Genomic DNA, 15,743 nt, shown 5'->3' with positions numbered 1-15,743 from the left:
CTTGATAGGACCAGATTCGGTCCTTGATGCTATGGAGAAAGTGCAACTCATTAGAGATAGACTTAAGACTGCTCAGAGTCGCCAGAAGTCTTATGCAGATGTGAGAAGAAGGGAACTAGAGTTCCAAGTTGATGATTGGGTTTTCTTGAAAGTGTCACCTATGAAAGGGGTGATGAGATTTGGCAAGAAAGGAAAGCTCAGTCCCAGATATGTAGGCCCTTACCGGATCTTGAAGAGGATTGGTAAGGTGGCTTATGAGTTAGAGTTGCCAGCAGATTTAGCAGCAGTGCATCCAGTCTTTCACATTTCTCTTTTGAAGAAGTGTGTGGGTGATCCAGCATCCATAGTGCCATTAGAGAGTGTGGCCGTGAAAGATAGTCTTTCTTATGAGGATGTACCAGTTGAGATTCTCGATCGTCAGGTTAGAAGGTTGAGAAATAAAGAAGTCGCTTCAGTCAAGGTTTTGTGGAGGAGTCAGTCAGTAGAGGGAGCTACTTGGGAAGCAGAAGCAGCCATGAAGTCCAAGTATCCTCACCTCTTTCCTTCCGATCCCATTCCAGCTTGTGGTAATAGTTCCTCTTCAGTTTTTCAGTCATTCATGCGAAAATTCAGTCTTAGAATCATGTTCCTTCAGTTTGTACTTGCATTTTCAGCGTATTTGCATGTCCTTGGAACTCAGTTCAGTCAGAAATTCAGTTCTTAGTGTTCAGTGGTAGGGATTGCAGCCCTCTCCCTCCATTTCAGCTAGTTTAGCCTTCATTCGAGGACGAATGGTCCCAAGGGGGAGATAATGTAACACCCCGTATTCAAAATAGACAAAAAATGCAGATTTTGAGAAGTTGCAGGTGCAACTTACGGTCACCATCCACGGACCGTAGGTCAGACCACGGCCCGTGCTGGTGGTCCGTGGTTCGCCACTGCAACCCCTCCCCAGCCAGCTCAGAAAATTGGTTAAGTCTCGACTCACGGACAGACCCACGGTCCGTAGATCAGACCACGGTGTTGACACCCAATTTTGGACCTCCACATTATAGATTAATCATCGAGTTTCTTCAATTTCAAACGATTTAAAATAATTAGTTTCATAAATTTTTAGAAAAAAAGAAATATATATATATATATTGCAAGTTTCTAAATAGTCTATCACTTTTTATAATTTCTAATAATATATATGTTTTATATAATTATGTATGAAGTAAGTATATCCTATACATATTCGAAGATCATCTCAGAAGATTTTATATTTTTTAGTGTATTTTAAAGTGATGGCTATAATTTTGAATTAATTAGCTTTTATGAGATTCGAAATATTTTTCGAGTTATTTTTTATGTAAGTTTTGTCAATTTTATAAATTTTTTTAAAAAAATAATTAAAATGTTTTTATAGTTATGTATATAATTAGTATATTTTTATTTGAAAATCGTCTCAAAAGTTTTAATTTTGCTTTAAATTTCGCCAATTAGTTTAATTAATTAATAGTTAATATTTTTTTTAAAATTAGTTATTTAATTTTGTTAAGATTAAGAAACTCGTTAATTAATTATATTAATTCGTCTCATTTAGGTTTTAGCCTTTTGCAAATTAAAATCAATTTGGCTATATTTCTTTTTATGATTTTAGTCATTTTTATTTTACCTCCTTTAAAACCTTTAAGAAATCAAATTTGGGCCTCTTTCCATTACCCTTCAACCGGCCCAATTCCACTAGCAGCCCACCTTTCCAAATTTCCAAATTTCAACCAAAAAAAAAAGAAAAAAGAAACCATTACGTACAATAACAATACCACACGCATAACAGTAGCAAAACGACTCCCTGTACACATCTTGTTCTTCTTTAGAAGCTAAGAACAGAGTGCCCATCCCTTTGTAAAAAATCCAACAAATCCGAAAATCTCGTCGCCCGTCTGCAAACCCATAACCCTAGCAACCTAATCCATCACCCTCGCGTCTCTTTTTCCCCCCTTTTCACGAAAATCGCAGGCCTGCACAACAGCCTTCACTGTTGCTTCGCAAGAGCAGTAGAAATTCAAATCTCTGTTTGAATTTTCCAGCGGATCTTTCCCTATAAATAACCCTCTTACTCTCAGTGATTAGGGGACGGTTTTTGAGAGCTTAGTTCTGAAACAATAGTCGTCTTACACAAAAAGAAAATTCAAACGATTCCCTAGATCCTAGGTTTCGAGAAAACTTCTGTTCGTAGCTGGTTCTAAATTTATTGATTTGCTGTTAGTATTAAAATTTCGCGGTGGAAGAGTCTCTGTTCGCAGCTCGTCTTGTCTCAGTTCACTGCCCGAAAAGAGGTAAATTCTTTCTTAGCTTTGCTAATTCGTCGTTCTTCTATGTGTTTTGTTTATGTGTTCTTAGTTTTGTTTTATGTCTCTATAGGTTAGAATTTGGTTTACGAGTATTATCTAGAACAATGTTCCTCTATTTCTTTTGTTAGTATAGTCACAAATCTACTTAGCTTATTAGATTATGTTCCGGTTACTCGTTTGAATCATCCATAAAGATTATTGTTTATCTTGGGTTTACCCCTCGTATTTGTTCGATGATAGGCGTCTGAATTCGTGTTTATGCATCTAAGAAATGTCAAGTGCATTGGTGCGATTTCTCTGTATAAAGCTACTGTTTATAGAGTTGTTTTTTTTTTTTAGTATTTCTTCTTTGACATGATGGTGTCCATGTTTGCGCTTCTTCATAGTCGACATTGGTTCAAGTTCTAAGTTGTTGGTAACTTGTCTAGGCATAGTTTCGAGTCTATTTCAGTGGGTGTTGCTTCGAAATGAGTTCTAAATCTGTGAATCTTCTTAGTTTTAATTCGAAAGTGTGCATGTATTCAACTTAAGAGTTAATCTTGTTCCTGGTTTCTGCATATACTCTTGTGGTTTGTTATTTTCTTAAGCTTGTAGGCTGTCCAAAGTTTTCCTTTCATATCCATTTGAATTTCAACTACTCGTTATGCCATCTTAGATTGATTTTATGCTTAGTATGGTTTTGGGATTAATGGTTTAGTGCTTCTAACATATGTGTGATAGCATATTGGTCTCTTATGTGATCACTTTAAGTATTTTGAGTAAAGTTAAAGCAAAAAATCTGATTTACTATTCAAGTATAGCTTTCTCTGTTTGTAGCCAATTATTTTGTTAATATTCTTATGCCTCCAACTTCCGTCTTAATATAATGTATTGGCTTGGTTGTTGAATATAGTAGGCTACAATTTCCACTCTATTGAAATAATTTAGACTTAGAACTTGTTGATATGAAAAAGCTCTCCAATTTAAATGTAGGGTGAACTCGAATTATTCTTTTGGTTGAGATTTCTGCCCTTTTGGGAAGATTGTTGTTTCGTATTTGACAAAAGTATCATTTCCTCTATTTAACTAGTTTCCTCGCTGCTCCCCACACTTTATTTGTCGTGATTAATGTGCATAAAATAGTGGCTTTGTGCTATTGCTTTTTTTTTTTCTAAACTGTTCTATATGGCAATGATCTTTCATCCTCCCTTTTCCTTTAACCCGTGCTATTAAGTGAATACCGTATCTATGTTAATCAATTTCGTTCAGTTCAATTAAAATGTGACTAAGTTGAATTCAAAAGTTTGTAAACCTCATTTCTTTATATGTTGTGGAAGCTTTCGACTTATAATTTGAGCATGAAATGACTCGGTTTGATTTTAGCTTTCTTTCATAATCTGGACTATAGTTTCCTTTAGATACTTATTTCGTTGAAACTTTTGGTTTGACAACAGCAGCCTTCTAATTCTGTCCCATTGTTCTGGATGAATTTTATCTCATTAAATTGTGTCGATACATTGTTTTAACTATACTCTTCTTTGGAAATTTTTTCACCAATCTTCTTTAGTTTTTTTTTTTTCCCATTATATGCAACTGTTATCTCTATTTGTATATCATAACATGATACCTTAGAGTTCTCCATTAGTCTTTTCTTTAGTTTAAATGAAGATAAGTTTTGTGTCCATTTCAAATCAAGAGTTCTCATTTACTTGTTTGTTAATATGTTGGGAATTATGGATGTCTATCTTGTCTAATAGCAAAGCATATTGTTATTTAGACATAATTACTTGTATAAGATGTCTACTTATTCTTTTCTTTTCTCTCTTTTACACATGCTCACTCTCTCGTTGGAGTCCAAGTTGGACTCAAATCCATCTCCTTCTCATTTCGAACCGGGCCACGGAGGCCCAAAAGTTATTTACCGAGTCAATCAATCTTGAAAAATCGAAGGACAAGTCTTTGGAGTTGACGTACAGGTCTCGGAAAGTGAATAAATGGGCTATATACATCCGATATACACTAATATACAGCCTGTGTATACAAAAACGGGATTGGTTTAAAGGCCAAAATTTTCAGCGAATTTGGCCCAAAAGGGCCCAAATTCAATTTCTCCCTTACTCTTTAATTATTTAATTGTGATTATTTATCGTTTGTTGTTTAACTCTAACTTTATATTTTTTTAATTAACTTAATTAGATTCCCCAAAAGACGAGTTACTTTCTTTGTGTTGATTTGCTTTGAATTTTTTTTTTTTTGTGTTAAGGTCATTTATTTTATTAATTAAATATTGGTCGAATTTTGTATTTTAATTAAGTTAAATCTTTGTTCTTAAAAAATATATGTTTTAAAGCCGCTTCACTCGATCACATTTTTATTTTAAAGTGATTTTAAGTTAAAAGTATTTTTCTCAAATGAACTAAAAAATGTTCTCTTTCTAATTAGTCATTTTCCTCGAAAAGGTTAGTCGAAACTTTAATTCTTCAATTAATTAAAATGGTTTCATGCTTAAATTAATCAATTTGGATCAAATTATTATTTTAGAAAATGAGTCAAGTAAGTCCTAATTAATCTAGTTTTTTTAATAAAATTCTATTCACTTGCGTCTCAAGTAAAATATTTCATTTTGGATCCCTTTTCTCTAAAAATAAAATAAAATAAAATGTGTCATTTATTTAACTTTGTTTTAAGTTAACCAAAATTGTAAGTTATTCTTCTTATGTTAAATCGTTATTTTCCTAAAAAATAGTCAAATATATTTAGTCAAGTCGCAGGTCAACCGCATGTTAGCGGGCACTTCGAATGCTTAAACCCTTCTCGAAGTGTAAATTGAACCCCGAACCCCCTTTGGTATTTTCAAATGATTTTTTCTGTTTAAATCTTTGAAAATTATAAGTTTTCTTAATTTCAAAAAAAAAATTAAGTGGCGACTCTTTCTAAGTATTTTTCTCAAATTGTTTTATACTTAGAACATTTCAAAAAGTGATTTTTCTAAAATACAGTCAAATTACGACATAACAGAAATGGCGACTTCCGCTGGGGATTTAATTAGGTTCTAACCATAATGACTTGACTCTCTTTGACTATTTGCTAATATTTGTTGAATTGTTTTACCTCAAATGTGCTTTATTTGCTTAAATTATGATATCAACTGTCATTGCATGCATATCATTTATTCCGTCAAATGACATTTTTTTTTCTTTCTTTTCACTTAAAGGACGATTATGCGGGCCGCAGTCGTTCGTTAACCAAATTGTTCTCGGGACACCCTGACGAATGTAGTTGGCTACTGGATAGTCAACGGTCGTTAATTGTCCCAGCCCAAGTAGTCCGCTTGGGTCACCAGTCCACTTCAAATAAACCTCACTCTTAGTCAAGACTAGTGTAGAGCCAAACCAAATCCCAAATTTAGCGCATTTGAACTAAGTCGACCCAACACCCAAGGCGTGTTTGGGCCCATTAGAAGTCCACCTTGTGTCTATTTGGCCCATTGGTCAATAAAAGACAATCATGCTTATGTGTTTGAATTTGAAGGATGTATACGCCATTTAGCAAACCATTGTCTCTTGGGGTTGAGTTTTAATCGTTTGTTCGAGTCGAAGAAGGATCAAATTATCATAGCATCCAAGAGTGTGGACATTCGAAGATGACAAGAAATCAAGGACATATGATCTTTCCTTGGAAGCATAGATTGGGATTGTACCCCTGCGCGAGACTGATATTTTGTATCCCATTTCCCCTATTATGTATCCCCATTTAGTTTATTCGTAAAACTTGTATAAATTTGGGTTTTGGGGCAATGGAATGTTTCAAATGACGTCATACATCCTTCAATTCGATAGGCCTACCTTTGGCGTAAAAAGGTCACAAGTTTAGGGCGCGATATAAACTGTTTCTGTGTTGCTTATAATTGTTTTGTGTTGTGATGTGTCACTTTGTCTAAAGCAGAATTAATCCACTTTTGTTTCTTAGAGCACTCTAAGCATAATTCACAACAACAAAGTCCGTCCAAATTACTTCTGAAGTGTTGTCCAAGTTTCTCAGAAATATATAAACCATCTCCTCTAAAAATCTCCTCAGTTTTATTCGTCCATCACAGGAAGGTCGACTTGCTAGAATGTCTGGAAAAAGTGTCAACGCACCAATCCCACCCGTTGCTTTGGTTAGTGATGAAGAAACTGAAGAGTCAATGTTCAGAAAATTTGTCGAGACTAGAGAGAGGATAGCTGTAGCCAAAAAGAGACTTGCGATACTGGACCAAACTGAATGGATGCTACGAGAGAGAATGATTAAGGTTGACATGGAAACAACCTCGGTGAAAAGAAAGATTGCAAAAATTGATCAAGAGATAATTAATATCACTCAAGCGTTTGCAAGGATACCTGAAATTGAACGGGACATTAAGGAACAAAATTTTGGGAAGGCTCCCTCCATGAAGGGAAAAAGTAAAACAAAAGTAGGTTCAGATGACGAGAGCACCGGATCGTCACCCTACAGTTGAAGAAGAAGGAGAGAAGCCTTTGGGTAGATTTAGGTTTATGTAACACTTTTCTTATGTTTGTCATGTTGTTTTTAAATTTTTACTGTAATCAAGAACTACGCGAGACTTGAGCCCATAGGGGGTACGTAGGAAGCTCTTTTCGAGCCTAGTCTCTCTATCAATTTTGGGAAGGGTACATTTAGATTATCTTATATAATTCGAACTACGTTGGGCCTGATTTCCTTGGTGGATACGTAGGCAGCCTACTTAAGACTCGGTCCTTATCTTTTTTATTTTTATTCTCCCTTATTAGTGAATGATTCTGAAGACTTTCACCTACAAAAGCATATGAGTGGGAGAAAATAGCAAGATTCTATGCAAGTCGACCTTTCCACCTTTCCAATTCAATTACAAGAAAAAATTCTTTCCATTTGAGTCCTCCCGTTCACCCAAAATATTTTCGTGGATTAATCTGCTTGAAGCAAAATGACACTTGTGTGGTTATTATTATGTCATCTTATTTGCATATCTCGTTAAAAACAAAAACTAACACATATGTCTTTTGAGTTGTTCTTCTCTACAGGTAAAAACCGATTTGTGTTGAAATCAAACTGGCTGACCATCCCTACTTTACAAGATCTAAAGCAATCATACCATCCTTCCCTGATCATTCTCTGGAGAAAGGCAAGAGCAAAATGACTGGTACTTCTGAAGAAACAGGAATAGTGGATGTGACTATTAGAAATGCTGAACTCGCTGATCAGAGTGAGTTGATCTCTCAGTTAATGCAACGAATTGCAGACATGCAGGAAGAACTTCAACAGACCAAAGATCTGGCCAAACTGGCCATTGCATCGAATGAACCCCCCCTTGAAACAAGAAGACCGCCTCCTCCTTTTCCATCACTAAGTTCCCCATTACCCAACCATTTCCCTACCCATACCACAGGACCAATCACTTCCACCCCTAATCCTCATACCATTGATTTAACTGTATCCAATGCTCCTTACGCCAGCACTTCCTACCAAACACCACCACCATTACCAAATCAGAACCAAACACTTAACACTAATCACTCCCAAAACTTCACACCAACCTACCAAATCCCACCCCCAGCTACTGATAATCCACGTGTTTTGCCTAGCCAGCCTGCATACGCTTCCGTAACATTCCAAACTCCACCAGCCTATACAATCCCTGAACCATGTCCTAGCTTTCCCGTTCAACCGGAGCTGGATCACTATGAAGAAATGGAGAAGGAGTGGAGGTTGAGAGAAGAAAAACGTGAACAAAAATGAATATCATGAAGGATGCCATCTCCGAGGCGGTAAAAAGTGTCCAATCTTCGAGGAAGATAACAGGACTTGAGTATGAGGACCTTTGCATGCACCCTGACTTGGAAATACCCGAAGGTTACAAAATTCCAAAATTTGAAACCTTCAATGGTATTGGGAACCCTATGGCTCACCTACGAGCTTATTGTGATAAACTCGTGGGTATCGGGAAAAATGATGCATTGATTATGAGGTTGTTTAGTCGAAGCCTCAGCGGGGAGGCGTTAGAATGGTTCACATCTCAAAACTCCGTCAGTGGTCTACATGGGGGGCTCTGGCCAAAGATTTCTTGGAGAGATTCCAGTTTAATGTCGAAGCTGTCCCTGACAGATATTATTTGGAAAAAATCAAGCAAAAGTCCACGGAGGACTATCGTGAATATGCGTGCCGCTGGAGGAAAGAAGCTGCAAAGGTACAACCTGTGATGACTGAAAACGAAATAACCTCTGCTTTTATTCGAGCTCAGGAGCCCGAGTATTATGAAAGGATGTTGCCTATGATGGGACAAAAGTTTTCGGAGCTGATCAGAATGGGAGAAGCAATAGAAGATGGCCTCAAGTCTGGAAAGGTTACAAGTCTCACTGCCTTGCAGGCCGCCAACAAATCCTCACCATCCATGGCAACAGGATTCGCTAGGAAAAAGAAAGAGGACGTGTCTGCTGTATCTTTTAGCCCGAGGCCAAGGCCGCAAAGGTATTTTGGGTCTGGTTCTGCCATTGGAAACTCCAACCGATTCCCCACCTCAAATATTTACCCACCATCTCCACAAGCTCCAATCCCAATCTACTATGCACAACAGAACTACCAAGCACCACCGCCCATCTACCAAAATCAACCACTAACCTACCAAAATACACTACCAAATCACCAAGCCAATTCACCAGTCTACCAAAATCCCGGACAAAACAACCCAAATGCCAACAATCTACCCCGTCCTAACCTTGAAAGAAAGCCTCCCAGAGTTTTCACTCCTTTGGCAGAAACACGTACCCAACTCTTTGAGCGTCTAAGAGCGGCAGGATTGATCCAACCAGTAGACGCAAGGGCAATTAATCCCACAACAAAGTTCTTCCGAGCAGATCAACGTTGTGCGTACCATTCTGGAGGGGCAGGACATGATACAGAAGGATGTATCAATCTGAAACATAAGATTCAAGACTTGATCGATAACAGGGTCATCACTCTCCAAGCCCCTGCCCCCAATGTGAACCTTAACCCATTGCCGAATCATGGAGTAGCTACCATCAACATGATTGAAAGAGACGAAGATTGGCTTACTAATGGGATTATCGGTGAAGCAGCTGTCAACTCACTTATACCAACAGTGGCCTCATTGACCATAAAGGCCCGTCCAGAGTTTGTTGTAATAACTGACCTCATCAGGCATTTGCTTTGGTGAAGGAAGGAAGCAATGAGCAGTCCGAAAAAAGGTTTGTTGTCCAGGCGGCCGCCGTACAAGGGATGACACGCTCTGGAAGATGCTACATTCCAGAAGAACTAACTCAGGAGACACGAAGAAAGGAGAACCAGAAAAGGCCGATCACAGAAGGTGAGGCTGAAGAGTTTTGGCGAAGAATGCAGCCTAAGGAGTATTCCATTGTCAAGCATTTGGAGAAGACTCCCGCTCAAATTTCTGTTTGGGCTCTATTAATGAGTTCTGAGTACCATCGAAAAGCACTGTTGAAGGTACTTGATGAAGCATACGTGCCGACAGGAACAAGTGGTGAAAATCTGGCCGCCATGGTAAGTCATGTCATTGGGTGTCATCAAATCTCTTTCCGAGAAGAAGAGTTGCCACTCGAAGGGGTTATGCACAACCGTGCCTTGTATATCACTGTCAAATGCAGGGACAAGTTTGTAGCTCGAGTATTGATTGATAATGGGTCAGGGCTCAATATCTGCCCATTATCAACCCTGACTCAGCTAAAATATGATATAGGAAAAATCCGTCAAAGCCGCATGAATGTAAGAGCGTTTGATGGTTCGCAAAGAGAGACCATAGGGGAAGTAGACTTGTGTATCCAAATGGGGCCTGCAGAATTTGTCACTGAATTCCAGGTGATGGGTATATCTACAAGTTACAACTTATTGCTAGGAAGACCATGGATCCATGCTGTTGGAGCAGTTCCATCCACATTGCATCAGCTTTTGAAGTTCATCTGGGAGGACCATGAAATTGTCATTCATGGTGAAGGGAGTGACCGTAGGTACCCTGGTTTTTCCATTCCAGTGATTGAAGAGACTTCTCAGGGTACTGATTTTCACATGGTGGAGATAATGAATGCTGCTTTTGAAGACACGACACTGCAAGTACCAATGCCGCAAGTGTATAAAATGTTAGCTGTAACTATGCTGAGAAGTGGTTTTGAACCTGGGCGTGGGTTAGGCAAGAATTTGGATGGCATATCCGAACCTCTTCCTATACCACTTCAAAATTTTCGATTCGGTATCGGTTATGCCCCAACAGAGGAAGAATTGTTTGAAGCAGAAACAAGGAAGAAACATGACTGTGATATACCGAAGCCTATTCCAGTATTGTACCAGTCATTTGTTGCTAAAACTTTAGAGCCTGAGATTGATGGTCTAGGGGAAGGGATGGGAAGATTGTTTGATGAAGAAGATTGTGTTGTGATCTCGACAGAATGCACAACAACACCCACCATCCGAGATGCCGGACCTGGAGAGATGCTGCAGAATTGGATGGCCACTCCACTTATGATCCATCGAATGGCTTGGTAGACAAAGACAAGATTTGAAGTTTATTTTTGAAAATCGGTGTTGTTCGGAGAGGCCCGAAACCACCATTTATGTCACTTTATTTTTCATCGTAATGTTTAAAAAGGAAATGACTCATGAGTCATGACCAAAGTTTGTACGCCTTTTTAAAATTCCAATGAAAGCCTCGTTTATTTTAAATTGATTATCTTGTCATTGCGAATTATTCTGCAACAAATACATTTAAACTCTTTCCATCTAACATGGTTGATTTGTTGTTCTTTTCAGTAAAAATGAATCTAAACCTGCCAATGTCATGACATGTCACGAACACGGCGAACCAAGTAGGGTCGATGACGATGAGTGTGAAGAATATGATGAGGAAACTATGATGCCTGAACACCTTACCGAGGACTTGAGGCAACTTGAAGACGATAAAAAGCCCAATCTGGATGAAACAGAGACAGTAAACTTGGGAGATGACGGGTCGATCAGAAAAACCCGAGTCAGTGTTCATTTGGCAGCAACAGAAAGAGAAGAATTGGTCAAGCTGCTCAGACAATACATCGATGTGTTTGCCTGGTCTTATGATGATATGCCAGGGTTAAGCACTGATATTGTTTCCCACAAGCTGCCTATCAATTCAGAGTACTGTCCAGTAAAGCAGAAAACTAGAAAGTTCAAGCCCGATCTGAGTTTAAGGATAAAAGAGGAGGTCATGAAGCAGATCGAATCAAAAGTCGTTGAAGTGACCAAGTATCCCACTTGGCTGGCTAACATTGTTCCAGTGGCGAAGAAAGATGGAAAAATCAGGATATGCGTGGATTATCGGGATCTCAACAAAGCAAGTCCGAAAGATAATTTCCCCTTGCCAAACATCCACATACTCATCGATAATTGTGCTAAGCATGAGCTGCAATCTTTTGTAGATTGCTTTGCGGGATACCACCAGATTCTAATGGATGAAGAAGATGCAGAAAAAACAGCATTCATCACACCTTGGGGAGTCTACCATTATCGAGTGATGCCGTTCGGCCTCAAGAATGCTGGAGCCACTTACATGAGAGCAATGACCACCATTTTCCATGATATGATCCACAAAGAAATTGAGGTGTATGTGGACGATGTCATCATAAAATCCCGCGAGAGTTCGGATCACCTGACACACTTGGAAAAGTTCTTTAACAGGTTACGTAGGTATGATTTGAAGTTGAACCCAGCCAAATGTGCATTTGGAGTACCTGCAGGGAAGTTACTCGGATTCATAGTTAGCAGAAGAGGTATCGAGCTTGATCCTTCCAAAATCAAGGCAATTCAAGACTTACCTCCTCCAAAGACTAAGAAGGAAGTAATGAGTTTTCTGGGGAGACTAAATTACATTAGTCGATTCATAGCTCAATCGACGGTGATATGTGAACCCATATTCAAGTTACTACGAAAAGATGCGCCAACCAAATGGACCGAAGAATGTCAGAAGGCTTTTGACACCATCAAGAGTTACCTTTCGAATCCACCAGTGTTGGTGCCACCACGTGCAGGTAGTCCTTTGCTATTGTATTTATCCGTCTCAGACAATGCATTCGGGTGTGTGTTGGGACAACATGATGAGACCGGAAGAAAGGAGAGAGCTATATACTATTTGAGCAAGAAGTTCACATCCTATGAGGCCCGTTACACCCCTTTTAGAGAGAACTTGTTGTGCTTTGACTTGGGTTGCTCAGAAATTGAGACATTATTTGTCGGCTTATACAACACATCTCATTTCGAGGATGGACCCGCTTAAGTACATATTTCAGAAAGCGATGCCCACAGGAAAAGCTAGCAAAGTGGCAAATGTTGTTGAGTGAGTTCGATATTGTGTACATGACTCAGAAAGCAATCAAGGGACAAGCTTTGGCAGATCACCTTGCTGAAAAACCCAGTAGATGAAGGATATGAACCACTTAGAACATATTTCCCTGATGAAGAAGTATTGTTTGTAGGGGAAGACATATCAGAATCATATCCTGGGTGGAGAATGTTTTTTGATGGAGCAGTAAACTCTATAGGATCAGGAATTGGAGCAGTGTTGATATCTGAATCAGGGCAACATTATCCAGCAACAGCAAAGCTTAGATTCCGATGCACTAATAACATGGCTGAGTATGAAGCATGTATTCTTGGCATTAGAATGGCTCTTGACATGAATGTTCAAAATTACTGATAATTGGTGATTCAGACTTGTTGATTCATCAAGTTCAAGGAGAATGGGCGTGAAGAATCCTAAAATCTTACCATACGTACAATTGGTACAAGATTATGCAAAAGATTTAGGAAGACCGAGTTCAGACACACACCGAGAATACAGAACGAGCTTGCTGACGCCCTTGCAACCATATCGTCCATGATACAACATCCAAAAAAGTTATATCGATCCATTGAGATAGTTTAAAAGAACAACCAGCACATTGTTCACATGTGGAAGCAGAATGGGATGGGAATCCATGGTATATCGATGTGAAAAAGTACTTAGAAGCTGGCGAATATCCGGAAAAAGCAACAAGTATTCAAAAGAAAACAATCCGAAGAATGGCAAACAACTTCTTCTTGAATGGAGAGTTCTTTATAAGAGGACACCCGATCTGGGATTACTGAGATGTGTGGATGCTGCAGAAGCCACAAAATTGCTTGAAGAAGTGCACGCTGGAGTGTGTGGGACGCACATGAATGGGTTTACATTAGCAAAGAAAATCTTAAGGGCGGGATACTTCTGGATGACTATGGAAAATGATTGTGGTCGATTTGTCCAAAAATGTCATAAATGCCAGGTACACGGAGATCTGATCAAAGTACCACCCCACGAGCTCAATGCGATGAGTTCCCCTTGGCCATTTACAGCTTGGGGCATGGATGTTATTGGACCTATTGAGCCTGCGCCTCAATGGTCATAGGTTCATTTTGGTCGCCATTGATTACTTCACAAAGTGGGTCGAAGCTGCTTCCTACAAAGCTGTGACAAAAAAGTTGTGGCCGATTTTGTTCGCAACAATTTGATATGTCGTTTTGGAGTTCCAGAGTCTATCATCACAGACAATGGAGCAAATCTGAATAGTCACTTGATGAAAGAGATATGTGAACAATTCAAAATTACCCACCGTAATTCAACTGCATATCGTCCTCAGATGAATGGAGCTGTGGAAGCTGCTAATAAGAATATCAAGAGGATACTGAGAAGATGATTGACAACTACAAATGTTGGCATGAAAATTTGCCTTATGCTTTGCTAGGCTACCGCACCACAATCCGAACCTCAACTGGAGCAACTCCTTACCTATTGGTATACGGAACAGAAGCAGTGATACCAGCTGAAGTTGAGATACCATCTTTAAGGATTATTCAGGAAGCTGGATTGAGCGATGCCGAATGGATTCGTGACCGATATGAGCAATTGGCATTGATTGATGAGAAAAGAATGAGTGCCGTTTGTCATGGCCAGCTGTATCAACAGAGAATGACTCGTGCTTTCAATAAGAAAGTAAGAGTTCGAACATTTGAGGTAGGCCAATTGGTGTTGAAACGCATTTTCCCTCATCAAGACGAATACAAAGGAAAGTTTGCACCTAACTGGCAAGGACCGTATGTTGTCCACAAAGTACTATCAAGAGGAGCCTTGGTTCTAGCGGAGATGGACGGTCAGGTGTGGCGCAAAGCTATCAATTCAGATGCTGTTAAGAGATACTATGTGTGAAACCTTCAATTTGTATTTTCTTGTAATTTCCTTGTAATCGTTCTATTTGCTTGTAATCGCGTCGTTTTAGATTTTATCCCTCTTGCAATGAACTACGTGCGACCTGAATTCTCAAAATGAGATACGTAGGCGGCCTATGTCGGCCTCGGTCACCCATTTATCAATTCGTAATGTTTTCTTAGTACTTGAACTACGTTCGACCTGAATTCTCGAGAATGAGATACGTAGGCGGCCTATGTCGGCCTCGGTCATTTCCTTATAAAATTTTCTTTTTTGTCACTTCTCGAGATGGGAACTACGTTTGACCTAATTCCTGTCTCAACAGGATACGTAGGCGCCACAAGGGTTCGGTTATATTCCCAATAAGATTTCAATTTCCCCTCACAATGGAAACTGGGACGAATTTTTGAGAAAACCTCAAAAATTCTACAAGAAGTGTCATTTCCTACAAACAAGAGTCAATATCATATTGAAATATGCAACTAGGGATAATTTTGAGGAGATCTCAAATGCAAGACTCCCGTGATCATCATCAGATTTGTTTTCGAAACATCTAACTGGGACAGAATTTTTGAGAAGGACCTCAAAAATTCCATCAAGGATACTCGGACCTTCGAAGTCAACTTTAATTGCCTCAAATTGACGTGTTCTTAAAGGGTTTTAAGTTGCCAGCAAGCTACCTGTCATATCACAATCTGAGACAAAGGGTTTTGTTCGTGTCGTGCATGTCGTGACAATTAATTGGCAGAGATTTTCTTTAAAACTACTTTTCAAAAACTTCATACCTAGCAAATGTTTTAATATGATCTTGTCTTTTGTCTACTGTAATGCATTGGACCTACCAGACAAAGTTGCAGAGATAACGAGACCAGGAGCAAGGCGATTTCAACACAGATCAGTGTTCCAAAACTAACATGTTTTTGTGGATGCAGGGTATAATGAGATCATCAAATGAACTATGTTTACCAACCAACCAGTTCAGGAGAACATATCCAGCAAATATCAATTAGTTGTGAGATACCGATGGAAATTATGTTATGATCAAAAAGTACCTATCATCATATCAAATATGGATGAAAGACGACGTTCATAGTCAAATTCATATTCAAATTGCTGAGAGGGCCATTCATATTCAAGTTGCCGAGAAGGCCATTCATATTAAAATTGCCGAGAAGGCCATTCATATTCAAACCGCC

At 39.0% G+C, this 15,743-nt stretch overlaps 2 protein-coding genes across 2 annotated transcripts; both read left to right on the top strand.

Moving 5' to 3' along the window:
• Positions 1–8,334: 8,334 nt before the first annotated feature.
• LOC125814738 (uncharacterized) lies at positions 8,335–13,023 on the top strand. The gene is made up of 4 exons (XM_049494200.1): positions 8,335–9,465; positions 9,507–10,840; positions 11,109–12,404; positions 12,693–13,023. Exons 1-4 carry the CDS (start codon positions 8,335–8,337, stop codon positions 13,021–13,023), a joined length of 4,092 nt encoding a protein of 1,363 aa, XP_049350157.1.
• A 1,011-nt stretch (positions 13,024–14,034) lies between these two features.
• LOC125814737 (uncharacterized) lies at positions 14,035–14,547 on the top strand. Its single transcript, XM_049494199.1, has one exon. It carries the CDS (start codon positions 14,035–14,037, stop codon positions 14,545–14,547), a length of 513 nt encoding a protein of 170 aa, XP_049350156.1.
• The last annotated feature ends 1,196 nt before the right edge of the window (positions 14,548–15,743 follow it).

Source organism: Solanum verrucosum, unplaced genomic scaffold (genome assembly GCF_900185275.1).
Source record: "Solanum verrucosum unplaced genomic scaffold, falcon-dt-bn FXZP01000268.1, whole genome shotgun sequence".
Classification (NCBI taxonomy): Eukaryota; Viridiplantae; Streptophyta; class Magnoliopsida; order Solanales; family Solanaceae; genus Solanum; species Solanum verrucosum.
This window is presented reverse-complemented; position numbering and strand designations above follow the sequence as displayed.

Bases quoted from the DNA above. Each gene is read 5' to 3' on its own strand.
- LOC125814737 (XM_049494199.1), top strand. From the start codon at position 14,035: ATGATTGACAACTACAAATGTTGGCATGAAAATTTGCCTTATGCTTTG.
- LOC125814738 (XM_049494200.1), top strand. From the start codon at position 8,335: ATGGTTCACATCTCAAAACTCCGTCAGTGGTCTACATGGGGGGCTCTG. The intron at 9,466-9,506 runs GTTGTAATAACT...GCTTTGGTGAAG, and splicing joins TAAAGGCCCGTCCAGAGTTT to GAAGGAAGCAATGAGCAGTC. The intron at 10,841-11,108 runs GTAGACAAAGAC...TGTTCTTTTCAG, and splicing joins ATGATCCATCGAATGGCTTG to TAAAAATGAATCTAAACCTG.